Source organism: Nansenia antarctica (genome assembly GCF_963989245.1).
Source record: "Nansenia antarctica genome assembly, chromosome: 5".
Taxonomy (NCBI): Eukaryota; Metazoa; Chordata; class Actinopteri; order Argentiniformes; family Microstomatidae; genus Nansenia; species Nansenia antarctica.
In genome coordinates this window covers 988177-1003582 of record NC_137690.1, presented here as the reverse complement: position 1 = coordinate 1003582, position 15406 = coordinate 988177, and the positions used below count along the sequence as shown (strand labels likewise).

Here is a 15406-nt window from a genome sequence, read left to right as displayed (position 1 = left end):
AGAGCGAGAGAGTGTGAGAGGAGGAGGAGGAGGAGAGACGCAGCGGGATGGAGAGACCTCCGCCGCTGCCACGGAGGAGGAGGAGAAGAAGAAGAAGAAGAGATCCAACAAGAAGAAGAAGAAGAAGGAAAGGGGTGATGAGGGAGAGAGTGTGGAGGAGGAGGAGGGTCAGGGTGGAGGGGGAGGAGCTACGCCCACGGTGGACCTGACAGCCGACGATCTGACGGATCTGACGGAGGAGACAACAGTGGACCTCACGGGCCCGGAACCCACCATACTGGACCTGACCGGCCCGGAGGACGTGACGGTACCGGACCTCGGCGGCGCCAGAACCAGCGGCAAGAGAGCCAAGAAGAGACGGAGGGGGGGGGCCGACCCAGAGGGGCAAGGCGGCGACGCTACCGCCGCCACCACGCCGGGTCTGACAGAACCAGAACCTGAACCAGAACCAGAACCTGGACCTGGAACCAGGACCGACGACAACCCTCTGGACGTGGACAGCGGCACCAGAACCAGCGGTAAAACAGCCAAGAAGAAGAGACGGAGGGCCGGTCCAGATGGCGGTACCGTTACCGCCGCCGCCGCCGCCACGCCGGGTCTGCCAGAACCCTCCTCTTCCACGGCAGACAGAGACACGGCCGGCGCCACGCCGGGTCTGCCAGAACCCTCCTCTTCCACGGCAGACAGAGACACGGCCGGCGCGGGGGGGTCCAGAGAACCCTCCTCTTCCACGGCAGACAGAGACACGGCCGGCGCGGGGGGGTCCAGCGAACGGCAGGCGAAGAAGAAGAAGAAAAAAATGGCCGACCTTCCTGAACAACAACAACAACGAGCAGAGCCACCTCCACCACGGTGAGTGGAGGGCAGGGGAGGTCAGGGGAGGCAGGGGGAGGCTGGGGGAGGCTGGGGGAGGCTGGTGGAGGGCAGGGGAGGCTGGGGGAGGCCAGGGGAGGCAGGGGGAGGCTGGTGGAGGGCAGGGGAGGCAGGGGGAGGCTGGTGGAGGGCAGGGGAGGCAGGGGGAGGCTGGTGGAGGGCAGGGGAGGCTGGGGGAGGTCAGGGGAGGCTGGGGGAGGGCAGGGGGAGGCAGGGGGAGGCTGGTGGAGGGCAGGGGAGGCTGGGGGAGGCTGGTGGAGGGCAGGGGAGGCTGGGGGAGGGCAGGGGAGGCAGGGGGAGGCTGGTGGAGGGCAGGGGAGGCTGGGGGAGGCCAGGGGAGGCAGGGGAGGCTGGGGGAGGTCAGGGGAGGCAGGGGAGGCTGGTGGAGGCTGGGGGAGGTCAGGGGAGGGCAGGGGAGGCTGGTGGAGGCTGGGGGAGGTCAGGGGAGGCTGGTGGAGGGCAGGGGAGGCTGGGGGAGGTCAGGGGAGGCTGGGGGAGGGCAGGGGGAGGGCAGGGGAGGCTGGTGGAGGCTGGGGGAGGTCAGGGGAGGCTGGTGGAGGTCAGGGGAGGCTGGTGGAGGTCAGGGGAGGCTGGTGGAGGCTGGTGGAGGTCAGGGGAGGCTGGTGGAGGTCAGAGGCCTTGTTTGTAAAACTGTGTGTAGGGTTGACGTGAAAAGGTTGCGTACTTACAAAAGCCAGAACGTTTGAACGCACACAAATTCACAAATGAATGAATGAATGAATGAATGAATGAATGAATGAATGGACTTTATTGTCATTGCTACAGTACAGGTACCAAACAACGAAATTTAGGAGGGGTGGCTCCCCTGGTGTTAGGAAAGGGGAAAAAAACACATTTAGAAAAAGAATAAAATCACAAGAAGGTAAGGAGCTGGTTTACATAAATAAAGGTTATTTAAAGTGTCACAGTTTGCAGGCTTGAAATGTACATGTTTGTGCCTCAGCACTAGCTGCCATACAATCCGTCCAGACTGTCCAGGGCCCAGAACTTAGGCCTTTGCTGTGTTCAGGGCCTTGACGGCCCTGTGGTAGAAGCAGTTCTTCAGTCTGTTTGTCTTAGCGGCCATGGTCCTGTACCTCCTTTTCGAGGGCAGCCTGGTAAAGTGTACGTGCCCAGGGTGGGTCGGGTCCCTGGAGATCTTGGAGGCCTTCCTGAGACAGCGTGTGTTGTACAGCTCCTCCAGAGAGAGGTATGAACTCTGTGTGTGTGTGCGTGTGCGTGTGCGTGTGCGTGTGTGCGTGTGTGTGTGTCAGGCAGGGGTCCGCAGAGTGGGCAGAGCTGGAGGAGATGAAGCAGTTGGTCCCGTCTGCACAGCACATGTCCCTGGAGCAGGTCCGCAAGCTCATCAAGTACGACCTGCAGCGCCTGAGGGACTTCAAGAAGCAAGGTGAGAGAGCTGGCTCCTCCCCCCCTACCCTCCCCTCTATCCTCTCTCTCTATCCTCTCTCTCTATCCTCTCTCTCTATCCTCTCTCTCTATCCTCTCTCTCTATCCTCTCTCTCTATCCTCTCTCTCTATCCTCTCTCTCTATCCTCTCTCTCTATCCCCTCTCTCTATCCTCTCTCTCTATCCTCCCTCTCTATCCTCTCTCTCTATCCTCTCTCTCTATCCTCTCCCTCTCTATCCTCTCTCTCTATCCTCTCTCTCTATCCTCTCTCTCTATCCTCTCTCTCTATCCTCTCCCTCTATCCTCTCTCTCTATCCTCTCTCTCTATCCTCTCTCTCTATCCTCTCTCTCTATCCTCTCTCTCTATCCTCTCTATCCTCTCTCTCTATCCTCTCTCTCTATCCTCTCTCTCTATCCTCTCTCTCTATCCTCTCTCTCTATCCTCTCTCTCTATCCTCTCTCTCTATCCTCTCTCTCTATCCTCTCTCTCTATCCTCTCTCTCTATCCTCTCTCTCTATCCTCTCTCTCTATCCTCCCTCTCTATCCTCTCTCTCTATCCTCTCTCTCTATCCTCCCTCTCTATCCTCCCTCTCTATCCTCTCTCTCTATCCTCTCTCTCTATCCTCTCTCTCTATCCTCTCTCTCTATCCTCTCTCTCTATCCTCCCTCTCTATCCTCTCTCTCTATCCTCTCTCTCTATCCTCTCTCTCTATCCTCTCTCTCTATCCTCTCTCTCTATCCTCTCTCTATCCTCTCTCTCTATCCTCTCTCTCTATCCTCCCTCTCTATCCTCTCTCTCTATCCTCTCTCTCTATCCTCTCTCTCTATCCTCCCTCTCTATCCTCCCTCTCTATCCTCTCTCTCTATCCTCTCTCTCTATCCTCCCTCTCTATCCTCTCTCTCTATCCTCTCTCTATCCTCTCTCTCTATCCTCTCTCTCTATCCTCCCTCTCTATCCTCTCTCTCTATCCTCTCTCTCTATCCTCTCTCTCTATCCTCTCTCTCTATCCTCTCTCTCTATCCTCTCTCTCTATCCTCTCTCTCTATCCTCTCTCTCTATCCTCTCTCTATCCTCCCTCTCTATCCTCTCTCTCTATCCTCTCTCTCTATCCTCTCTCTCTATCCTCCCCCTCTATCCTCTCTCTCTATCCTCTCTCTCTATCCTCTCTCTCTATCCTCTCTCTCTATCCTCTCTCTCTATCCTCCCTCTCTATCCTCCCTCTCTATCCTCTCTCTCTATCCTCTCTCTCTCTATCCTCCTCTCTATCCTCTCTCTCTATCCTCTCTCTCTATCCTCTCTCTCTATCCTCCCTCTCTATCCTCTCTCTCTATCCTCTCTCTATCCTCTCTCTCTATCCTCTCTCTCTATCCTCTCTCTCTATCCTCTCTCTCTATCCTCTCTCTCTATCCTCTCTCTCTATCCTCTCTCTCTATCCTCTCTCTCTCTATCCTCCTCTCTATCCTCTCTCTCTATCCTCTCTCTCTATCCTCTCTCTCTCTATCCTCTCTCTCTATCCTCTCTCTCTATCCTCTCTCTCTATCCTCTCTCTCTATCCTCTCTCTCTATCCTCTCTCTCTATCCTCTCTCTCTATCCTCTCTCTCTATCCTCTCTCTATCCTCTCTCTCTATCCTCTCCTCTCTATCCTCTCTCTCTATCCTCCTCTCTATCCTCTCTCTCTATCCTCTCCCTCTATCCTCTCTCTCTATCCTCTCTCTCTATCCTCTCTCTCTATCCTCTCTCTCTATCCTCTCTCTCTATCCTCTCTCTCTATCCTCTCTCTCTATCCTCTCCCTCTATCCTCTCTCTCTATCCTCTCTCTCTATCCTCTCTCTCTATCCTCTCTCTCTATCCTCCCTCTCTATCCTCCCTCTCTATCCTCTCTCTCTATCCTCTCTCTCTATCCTCTCTCTCTATCCTCTCTCTCTATCCTCCCTCTCTATCCTCTCTCTCTATCCTCTCTCTCTATCCTCTCTCTCTATCCTCTCTCTCTATCCTCTCTCTCTATCCTACCTCTCTCTATCCTCCCTCTCTCTATCCTCCCTCTCTATCCTCTCTCTCTATCCTCTCTCTCTATCCTCTCTCTCTATCCTCTCTCTCTCCTCCTCTCATCCTCTTCCTCTCTCTCTATCCTCTCTCTCTATCCTCTCTCTCTATCCTCTCTCTCTATCCTCTCTCTCTATCCTCTCTCTCTATCCTCTCTCTCTATCCTCTCTCTCTATCCTCCCTCTCTATCCTCTCTCTCTATCCTCCTCTCTATCCTCTCTCTCTACCCTCTCTCTATCCTCCTCTCGATCCTCCCTCTAATCCTCTCTCTCTATCCTCTCTCTATCCTCTCTCTCTATCCTCTCTCTCTATCCTCTCTCTCTATCCTCTCTCTCTATCCTCCTCTCTATCCTCTCTCTCTATCCTCCCTCTCTATCCTCTCTCTCTATCCTCTCTCTCTATCCTCTCTCTCTATCCTATCCCCTCTCTATCCTCTCTCTCTATCCTCTCTCTCTATCCTCCCTCTCTATCCTCTCTCTCTATCCTCTCTCTCTATCCTCCCTCTCTATCCTCTCTCTCTATCCTCTCTCTCTATCCTCTCTCTCTATCCTCTCTCTCTATCCTCTCTCTCATCCTCTCTCTCTATCCTCTCTCTCTATCCTCCCTCTCTATCCTCTCTCTATCCTCTCTCTATCCTCTCTCTCTATCCTCTCTCTCTATCCTCTCTCTATCCTCCTCTCTATCCTCTCTCTCTATCCTCTCTTCTCTCTCTCTATCCTCCTCTCTATCCTCTCTCTCTATCCTCTCTCTCTATCCTCTCTCTCTATCCTCTCTCTCTATCCTCTCTCTCTATCCTCCCTCTCTATCCTCTCTCTCTATCCTCCTCTCTCTATCCTCTCTCTCTATCCTCTCTCTACCTCTCTATCCTCTCTCTATCCTCTCTCTCTATCCTCTCTCTCTATCCTCTCTCTCTATCCTCTCTCTCTATCCTCTCTCTCTATCCTCCTCTCTATCCTCTCTCTCTATCCTCTCTCTCTATCCTCTCTCTCTATCCTCCCTCTCTATCCTCCCTCTCTATCCTCTCTCTCTATCCTCTCTCTCTATCCTCTCTCTCTATCCTCTCTCTCTATCCTCTCTCTCTATCCTCACTCTCTATCCTCTCTCTCTATCCTCTCTCTCTATCCTCCCTCTCTATCCTCTCTCTCTATCCTCCTCTCTATCCTCTCTCTCTATCCTCTCTCTCTATCCTCTCTCTCTATCCTCTCTCTCTATCCTCTCTCTCTATCCTCTCTCTCTATCCTCCCTCTCTATCCTCTCTCTCTATCCTCTCTCTCTATCCTCTCTCTCTATCCTCCTCTCTATCCTCCCTCTCTATCCTCCTCTCTATCCTCTCTCTCTATCCTCTCTCTCTATCCTCTCTCTCTATCCTCTCTCTCTATCCCTCTATCTCTCTCTCTATCCTCTCTCTCTATCCTCTCTCTCTATCCTCCCTCTATCCTCTCTCTCTATCCTCTCTCTCTATCCTCCCTCTCTATCCTCTCTATCCTCTCTCTCTATCCTCTCTCTCTATCCTCCCTCTCTATCCTCTCTCTCTATCCTCTCCTCTCTATCCTCTCTCTCTATCCTCCTCTATCCTCTCTCTCTATCCTCTCTCTCTATCCTCCCTCTCTATCCTCTCTCTCTATCCTCTCACTCTATCCTCTCTCTATCCTCTCTCTCTATCCTCCCTCTCTATCCTCTCTCTCTATCCTCTCTCTCTATCCTCTCTCTCTATCCTCCTCTCTCTATCCTCCCTCTCTATCCTCTCTCTCTATCCTCTCTCTCTATCTCTCTCTCTATCCCTCTCTCTATCCTCTCTCTCTATCCTCTCTCTCTATCCTCTCCTCTCTATCCTCTCTCTCTATCCTCTCTCTCTATCTCTCTCTCTATCCTCTCTCTCTATCCTCTCTCTCTATCCTCTCTCTCTATCCTCTCTCTCTATCCTCTCTCTCTATCCTCTCTCTCTATCCTCTCTCTCTATCCTCTCTCTCTATCCTCTCTCTCTATCCTCTCTCTCTATCCTCTCTCTCTATCCTCCCCTCTATCCTCTCTCTCTATCCTCCTCTCTATCCTCTCTCTCTATCCTCCCCCTCTATCCTCTCTCTCTATCCTCTCTCTCTATCCTCTCTCTCTATCCTCCCTCTCTATCCTCTCTCTCAATCCTCCCCCTCTATCCTCCCTCTCTATCCTCTCTCTCTATCCTCCCTCTCTATCCTCTCTCTCTATCCTCTCTCTCTATCCTCTCTCTCTATCCTCTCTCTCTATCCTCTCTCTCTATCCTCCCTCTCTATCCTCTCTCTCTATCCTCCCTCTCTATCCTCTCCTCATCCTCCTCTCTATCCTCTCTCTCTATCCTCTCTCTCTATCCTCCCTCTCTCTATCCTCCCTCTCTATCCTCTCTCTCTATCCTCCTCTCTATCCCTCTCTCTCTATCCTCTCTCTCTATCCTCTCTCTCTATCCTCTCTCTCTATCCTCTCTCTCTATCCTCTCTCTCTATCCTCTCTCTCTATCCTCTCTCTCTATCCTCTCTCTCTATCCTCTCTCTCTATCCTCTCTCTCTATCCTCTCTCTCTATCCTCCTCTCTATCCTCTCTCTCTATCCTCTCTCTCTATCCTCACTCTATCCTCTCTCTCTATCCTCCCTCTCTATCCTCCCTCTCTATCCTCTCTCTCTATCCTCTCTCTCTATCCTCCCTCTCTATCCTCCTCTCTATCCTCACTCTCTCTATCCTCTCTCTCTATCCTCTCTCACTATCCTCTCTCTCTATCCTCCTCTCTATCCTCTCTCTCTATCCTCTCTCTCTCTATCCTCCCTCTCTATCCTCTCTCTCTCTATCCTCTCTCTCTATCCTCCTCTCTATCCTCTCTCTCTATCCTCTCTCTCTATCCTCTCTCTCTATCCTCTCTCTCTATCCTCTCTCTCTATCCTCTCTCTCTATCCTCTCTCTCTATCCTCTCTCTCTATCCTCCCTCTCTATCCTCTCTCTATCCTCTCTCTCTATCCTACTCTCTCTATCCTCTCTCTCTATCCTCTCTCTCTATCCTCTCTCTCTATCCTCTCTCTCTATCCTCCTCTCTATCCTCACTCTCTATCCTCTCTCTCTATCCTCTCTCTCAATCCTCTCTCTCTATCCTCCTCTCTATCCTCCTCTCTATCCTCTCTCTCTATCCTCTCTCTCTCCTCTCTCTCACTCCTATCCTCTCTCTATCCTCGTCTCTATCCTCCCTCTCTATCCTCTCTCTCTATCCTCTCTCTCTATCCTCTCTCTCTATCCTCTCTCTCTATCCTCCCTCTCTATCCTCCCTCTCTATCCTCTCTCTCTATCCTCCCTCTCTATCCTCTCTCTCTATCCTCTCTCTCTATCCTCTCTCTCTATCCTCCTCTCTATCCTCCCTCTCTATCCTCTCTCTCTATCCTCTCTCTCTATCCTCTCTCTCTATCCTCTCTCTCTATCCTCTCTCTCTATCCTCTCTCTCTCTATCCTCTCTCTATCCTCCCTCTCTATCCTCTCTCACTATCCTCCCTCTCTATCCTCTCTCTCTATCCTCTCTCTCTATCCTCTCTCTCTATCCTCTCTCTCTATCCTCTCTCTCTATCCTCTCTCTCTATCCTCTCTCTCTATCCTCTCTCTCTATCCTCTCTCTCTATCCTCTCCTCTATCCTCTCTCTCTATCCTCTCTCTCTATCCTCACTCTCTATCCTCCTCTCTATCCTCTCTCTCTATCCTCTCTATCCTCTCTCTCTATCCTCTCTCTCTATCCTCTCTCTCTATCCTCTCTCTATCCTCTCTCTATCTCTCTCTCTCTATCCTCCCTCTCTATCCTCTCTCTATCCTCTCTCTCTATCCTCTCTCTCTATCCTCCCTCTCTATCCTCTCTCTCTATCCTCTCTCTCTATCCTCTCTCTCTATCCTCTCTCTATCCTCTCTCTCTATCCTCCCTCTCTATCTCCTCTCTATCCTCTCTCTCTATCCTCTCTCTCTATCCTCTCTCTCTATCCTCTCTCTCTATCCTCCCTCTCTATCCTCTCTCCTATCCTCTCTCTATCCTCTCTCTCTATCCTCCCTCTCTATCCTCTCTCTCTATCCTCTCTCACACCCCTCTATCCTCTCTCTCTATCCTCTCTCTCTATCCTCCTCTCTATCCTCCTCTCTCTATCCTCTCTCTCTATCCTCTCTCATCTATCCTCCTCTCTCTATCCTCTCTCTCTATCCTCTCTCTCTATCCTCTCTCTCTATCCTCTCCTCTCTATCCTCTCTCTCTATCCTCCTCTCTATCCTCTCTCTCTCTATCCTCTCCTCTCTATCCTCCTCTCTATCCTCTCTCTCTCCCTCTATCCTCTCTCTCTATCCTCTCTCTCTATCCTCTCTCTCTATCCACTCTCTCTATCCTCTCTCTCTATCCTCTCTCTCTATCCTCTCTCTCTATCCTCTCCTCTATCCTCTCTCTCTATCCTCTCTCTCTATCCTCTCTCTATCCTCTCTCTCCTCTCTCTCTATCCTCACTCTCTATCCTCTCTCTCTATCCTCTCTCTCTATCCTCCTCTCTCTATCCTCCCTCTCTATCCTCTCTCTCTACCTCTCTCTCTATCCTCTCTCTATCCTCTCTCTCTATCCTCCCTCTCTAACCTCCCTCTCTAACCTCACTCTCTATCCTCTCTCTCTATCCTCTCTCTCTATCCTCTCTCTCTATCCTCCTCTCAATCCTCACTCTCTATCCTCACTCTCTATCCTCCTCACTATCCTCCTCTCTATCCTCTCTCTCTATCCTCTCTCTCTATCCTCTCTCTCTATCCTCTCTCTCTATCCTCCCTCTCTATCCTCTCTCTCTATCCTCTCTCTCTATCCTCTCTCTCTACCTCCCTCTCTATCCTCACTCTCTATCCACTCTCTCTATCCTCTCTCTCTATCCTCCCTCTCTATCCTCCTCTCTATCCTCCCTCTCTATCCTCTCTCTCTATCCTCCCTCTCTATCCTCTCTCTCTATCCTCTCTCTCTATCCTCTCTCTCTATCCTCTCTCTCTATCCTCTCTCTCAATCCTCTCTCTATCCTCACTCTCTATCCTCTCTCTCTATCCTCTCTCTCTATCCTCTCTCTCTATCCTCTCTCTCTATCCTCCCTCTCTATCCTCTCTCTCTATCCTCTCTCTCTATCCTCTCTCTCTATCCTCCCTCTCTATCCTCCCCCTCTATCCTCCCTCTCTATCCTCTCTCTCTATCCTCTCTCTCTATCCTCTCTCTCTATCCTCTCTCTCTATCCTCTCTCTCTATCCTCTCTCTCTATCCTCTCTCTCTATCCTCTCTCTCTATCCTCCCTCTCTATCCTCTCTCTCTATCCTCTCTCTCTATCCTCTCTCTCTATCCTCCCCTCTATCCTCTCTCTCTATCCTCTCTCTCTATCCTCCCTCTCTATCCTCTCTCTCTATCCTCCTCTCTCTATCCTCCCTCTCTATCCTCTCTCTCTATCCTCTCTCTCTATCCTCTCTCTCTATCCTCCTCTCTATCCTCTCTCTCTATCCTCTCTCTCTATCCTCTCTCTCTATCCTCTCTCTCTATCCTCTCTCTCTATCCTCTCTCTCTATCCTCTCTCTCTATCCTCTCTCTCTATCCTCTCTCTCTATCCTCTCTCTCTATCCTCCCTCTCTATCCTCTCTCTCTATCCTCTCTCTCTATCCTCTCTCTCTATCCTCCCTCTCTATCCTCTCTCTCTATCCTCTCTCTCTATCCTCTCTCTCTATCCTCCCTCTCTATCCTCTCTCTCTATCCTCTCTCTCTATCCTCTCTCTCTATCCTCTCTCTCTATCCTCTCTCTCTATCCTCTCTCTCTATCCTCTCTCTCTATCCTCTCTCTCTCTATCCTCTCTCTCTATCCTCTCTCTCTATCCTCTCTCTCTATCCTCTCTCTCTATCCTCTCTCTCTATCCTCCCTCTCTATCCTCTCTCTCTATCCTCTCTCTCTATCCTCTCTCTCTATCCTCCTCTCTATCCTCTCTCTCTATCCTCTCTCTCTATCCTCTCTCTCTATCCTCCCTCTCTATCCTCTCTCTCTATCCTCTCTCTCTCTCTCTCTCTATCCTCTCTCTCTATCCTCTCTCTCTATCCTCTCTCTCTCTATCCTCTCTCTCTATCCTCTCTCTCTATCCTCTCTCTCTATCCTCCCTCTCTATCCTCTCTCTCTATCCTCTCTCTCTATCCTCTCTCTCTATCCTCTCTCTCTATCCTCTCTCTCTATCCTCTCTCTCTATCCTCTCTCTCTATCCTCTCTCTCTATCCTCTCTCTCTATCCTCTCTCTCTATCCTCCCTCTCTATCCTCTCTCTCTATCCTCCCTCTCTATCCTCTCTCTCTATCCTCCCCCTCTATCCTCTCTCTCTATCCTCCCCCTCTATCCTCTCTCTCTATCCTCTCTCTCTATCCTCTCTCTCTATCCTCTCTCTCTATCCTCTCTCTCTATCCTCTCTCTCTATCCTCCCCCTCTATCCTCTCTCTCTATCCTCCCCCTCTATCCTCCCTCTCTATCCTCTCTCTCTATCCTCCCTCTCTATCCTCTCTCTCTATCCTCTCTCTCTATCCTCTCTCTCTATCCTCTCTCTCTATCCTCTCTCTCTATCCTCCCTCTCTATCCTCTCTCTCTATCCTCCCTCTCTATCCTCTCTCTCTATCCTCCCTCTCTATCCTCTCTCTCTATCCTCTCTCTCTATCCTCCCTCTCTCTATCCTCTCTCTCTCTATCCTCTCTCTCTATCCTCTCTCTCTATCCTCTCTCTCTATCCTCTCTCTCTATCCTCTCTCTCTATCCTCTCTCTCTATCCTCTCTCTCTATCCTCTCTCTCTATCCTCCCTCTCTATCCTCTCTCTCTATCCTCCCTCTCTATCCTCTCTCTCTATCCTCCCTCTCTATCCTCTCTCTCTATCCTCTCTCTCTATCCTCTCTCTCTATCCTCTCTCTCTATCCTCTCTCTCTATCCTCCCTCTCTATCCTCTCTCTCTATCCTCTCTCTCTATCCTCTCTCTCTATCCTCTCTCTCTATCCTCCCTCTCTATCCTCTCTCTCTATCCTCCCTCTCTATCCTCTCTCTCTATCCTCTCTCTCTATCCTCTCTCTCTATCCTCTCTCTCTATCCTCCTCTCTATCCTCTCTCTCTATCCTCCCTCTCTATCCTCCCTCTCTATCCTCCCTCTCTATCCTCTCTCTCTATCCTCTCTCTCTATCCTCTCTCTCTATCCTCTCTCTCTATCCTCTCTCTCTATCCTCTCTCTATCCTCTCTCTCTATCCTCCCTCTCTATCCTCCCTCTCTATCCTCCCTCTCTCTATCCTCTCTCTCTATCCTCTCTCTCTATCCTCTCTCTCTATCCTCTCTCTCTATCCTCTCTCTCTATCCTCTCTCTCTCTATCCTCCCTCTCTATCCTCTCTCTCTCTATCCTCTCTCTCTCTATCCTCTCTCTATCCTCTCTCTCTATCCTCTCTCTCTATCCTCTCTCTCTATCCTCTCTCTCTATCCTCTCTCTCTATCCTCTCTCTCTATCCTCTCTCTCTATCCTCTCTCTCTATCCTCCCTCTCTATCCTCTCTCTCTATCCTCTCTCTCTATCCTCTCTCTCTATCCTCTCTCTCTATCCTCCCTCTCTATCCTCCCTCTCTATCCTCTCTCTCTATCCTCTCTCTCTATCCTCCCTCTGTCCTCCCCCTCTATCCTCTGACTGTGTGTTAACCTATCCCCCCTGTCCTCCCCAGGCATCCCACTGTGTGTTAACCTATCCCCCTGTCCTCCCCAGGCATCCCACTGTGTGTTAACCTATCCCCCTGTCCTCCCCAGGCATCCCACTGTGTGTTAACCTATCCCCCTGTCCTCCCCAGGCATCCCACTGTGTGTTAACCTATCCCCCCTGTCCTCCCCAGGCATCCCACTGTGTGTTAACCTATCCCCCTGTCCTCCCCAGGCATCCCACTGTGTGTTAACCTATCCCCCTGTCCTCCCCAGGCATCCCACTGTGTGTTAACCTATCGCCCCTGTCCTCCCCAGGTATCCCACTGTGTGTTAACCTATCCCCCTGTCCTCCCCAGGCATCCCACTGTGTGTTAACCTATCCCCCCTGTCCTCCCCAGGTATCCCACTGTGTGTTAACCTATCCCCCCTGTCCTCCCCAGGCATCCCACTGTGTGTTAACCTATCCCCCCTGTCCTCCCCAGGTATCCCACTGTGTGTTAACCTATCGCCCCTGTCCTCCCCAGGCATCCCACTGTGTGTTAACCTATCCCCCCTGTCCTCCCCAGGCATCCCACTGTGTGTTAACCTATCCCCCCTGTCCTCCCCAGGCATCCCACTGTGTGTTAACCTATCCCCCTGTCCTCCCCAGGTATCCCACTGTGTGTTAACCTATCCCCCTGTCCTCCCCAGGCATCCCACTGTGTGTTAACCTATCCCCCTGTCCTCCCCAGGCATCCCACTGCGCCGCGGGCGCTACACGCTGCAGGAGAACGAGCGCATCACCCAGAACGTGCAGGACTTCCTGCTGCTCACGGGGATCCGCAGCGCCAAGCAGCTGTTCTTCCCCAAGCGCTACCGGGACGGCAAGAGCATCAAGAGTAACGCCCGGAGGCACCAGTTCCACCTGCGCATAGGTACCTGGGGGAGGGGCATAGGTACCTGGGGGAGGGGCATAGGTACCTGGGGGAGGGGCATAGGTACCTGGGGGAGGGGCATAGGTACCTGGGGGAGGGGGGCATAGGTACCTGGGGGAGGGGGGCATAGGTACCTGGGGGAGGGGGGCATAGGTACCTGGGGGGGGAGGGGGGCATAGGTACCTGGGGGGGGAGGGGGGCATAGGTACCTGGGGGGGGGGGGGGGCATAGGTACCTAAACACTCACCAGACCTCTCCCCTCAGTGTCTGGGATCTAACCTAAACACTCATCAGACGTCTCCCCTCAGTGTCCTGGGTCTAACCTAAACACTCATCAGACCTCTCCCCTCAGTGTCTGGGACCTAACCTAAACACTCATCAGACCTCTCCTCTCAGTGTCCTGGGTCTAACCTAAACACTCACCAGACCTCTCCCCTCAGTGTCTGGGATCTAACCTAAACACTCATCAGACCTCTCCCCTCAGTGACTGGGGTCTAACCTAAACACGTGGCTCTCAGGAGCGAGCAAACTCAAAGGACTGAATGTTATTGAGCACTGCAACATGTTCTGGAGGCAGAGGGGCCTTGGGGGGGGCACTAGGGGGTTCTTTGGGGGGGCGGCACTAGGGGGTTCTTTGGGGGGGGGCACTAGGGGGTTCTTTGGGGGGGGGCACTAGGGGGTTCTTTGGGGGGGGGCACTAGGGGGTTCTTTGGGGGGGGCACTAGGGGGTTCTTTGGGGGGGGCACTAGGGGGTTCTTTGGGGGGGGGCACTAGGGGTGCAACAAGGGTTTCATATTGAACCGTCCGGTTCTCCATAGTGAATGTGGGTTTTGGGGTTTGATTAGATTTTTATTTGTCCTCTGTCTGTCCATGTCCTCTGTCTGTCCATGTCCTCTGTCTGTCCATGTCCTCTGTCTGTCCATGTCCTCTGTCTGTCCATGTCCTCTGTCTGTCCATGTCCTCTGTCTGTCCATGTCCTCTGTCTGTCCATGTCCTCTGTCTGTCCATGTCCTCTGTCTGTCCATGTCCTCTGTCTGTCCATGTCCTCTGTCTGTCCATGTCCTCTGTCCTGTACATGTCCTCTGTCTGTCCATGTCCTCTGTCTGTCCTGTACATGTCCAAAAACACTTGTTCATAGTGGCCTTTGAATTTAGTCATATTTTTGGGGTTGACGCTGCGTTGCGTTGAAAGTCGGAGGTGGAGTTTGGCTGGAAGGCAGTTGCTTCTTGTTCAGATGTTTGTTCGTGGCGAGCTGAGTTGAGAACATGGCGACAGTTTGAGGAAGCCCCGGATTGCTACAAATCTGCGTTGTGAGGTCATTCATTTAGGATTTGTCATTGAATACAATGATGAGGGAACGAAAACAGTGCATTGCTTCACGCGTGTCGTATATGTGCATATATATATATGTATCTATATAGCATACAGGCTACTAGCTGTCAAGGCTAAAGTGCACTTTTACATTTGAAAGTGTTTATTACATCTTTTTTATTTTATTTATTTTATTATTATTATTATTTTATCCCTTTTTCACCCAATTTAGTATCCAATTATAACCAACCTAGTGTCCAATTATCCCCTGTCGCCTATTGCGTAGGATCGGCCGCACGCGCACCCCGTGGCCGGCAGCCCAGATGAGAGAGCCGATAGACTAGCTACCGGACCCTCGAGCCCAACACTGTTCTTCCAGCACCAGACGGGGGCGGTGTTGCGCGACGGATCCTTATCCGGAAATAGCCTATACCACCCTCGGGAGCGGCCGTCCAATATGCTGCTCCCCGTGGGCCCCGGCCATATCCGGGTCTGGCGAGACCGGGTTTCGATCCCAGTCCCCAGTGGGCAGCTTGCACCAGAGACTGATGCTTAGACCGCTGCGCCACCGCGGGGCATTTTATTAAATATTTTTACATTTTTTATATTATAATATAGCAGTCATGTTCTGGGATGTGTCTGAATGTTAAAGTTCCTTAAGTATGAGGAAAATAAAGTAACAGTTTGTAAATAAATAGTAGCATTTTTTTGTCTCCTTACGCTCAAAACACGTAGCAAAACCGTGTCCCAAAAACCCAGGTTCATACCGAACCGTTGGCCAGCTGAACCGTTGCACTCCTAGTGTGGACCCTAGTCCTGACCCTAACTCTGACCCTAGCCCTGACCCTAGCCCTGACCCTAATCCTAGCCCTGACCCTAGCCCTGACCTCTGACCCTAGCCCTGACCCTAGCCCTGACCCCTAGCCCTGACCCTAGCCCTGACCCCTAGCCCTGACCCTAACCCTGACCTCTGACCCTAGCCCTGACCCCTAGCCCTGACCCCTAAGCCTGACCCCTAGCCCTGACCCCTGACCCCTAGCCCTGACCCTAATCCTAACCCTGGCCCTGACCCTTGCCCTCTGTCTCTCCAGCGGAGGGCGTTCCCAGGCTGTGGCACCCGGTTTACCTCAGAGCCAAGAAGATGTTCGACCGCGGCAACTACAAGGG

The 15406-nt window shown here is 51.7% G+C and overlaps 1 protein-coding gene across 1 annotated transcript in view; it reads left to right on the top strand.

Annotated features, from left to right (window-relative positions):
* Positions 1–15406, top strand: part of LOC308159128 (transcription termination factor 1-like) — a gene marked incomplete at both ends in the record, with an annotated part of 27826 nt that overhangs the window by 773 nt on the left and 11647 nt on the right. The window contains 4 exons of the mRNA XM_080532881.1: positions 213–852; positions 2148–2281; positions 12746–12928; positions 15331–15406. The exon at positions 15331–15406 is cut by the window's right edge and continues 3 nt beyond it. Of these exons, the coding sequence (XP_080389007.1) occupies positions 213–852; positions 2148–2281; positions 12746–12928; positions 15331–15406 (1033 nt within the window). The remainder of the gene's footprint in view (positions 1–212; positions 853–2147; positions 2282–12745; positions 12929–15330) is intronic.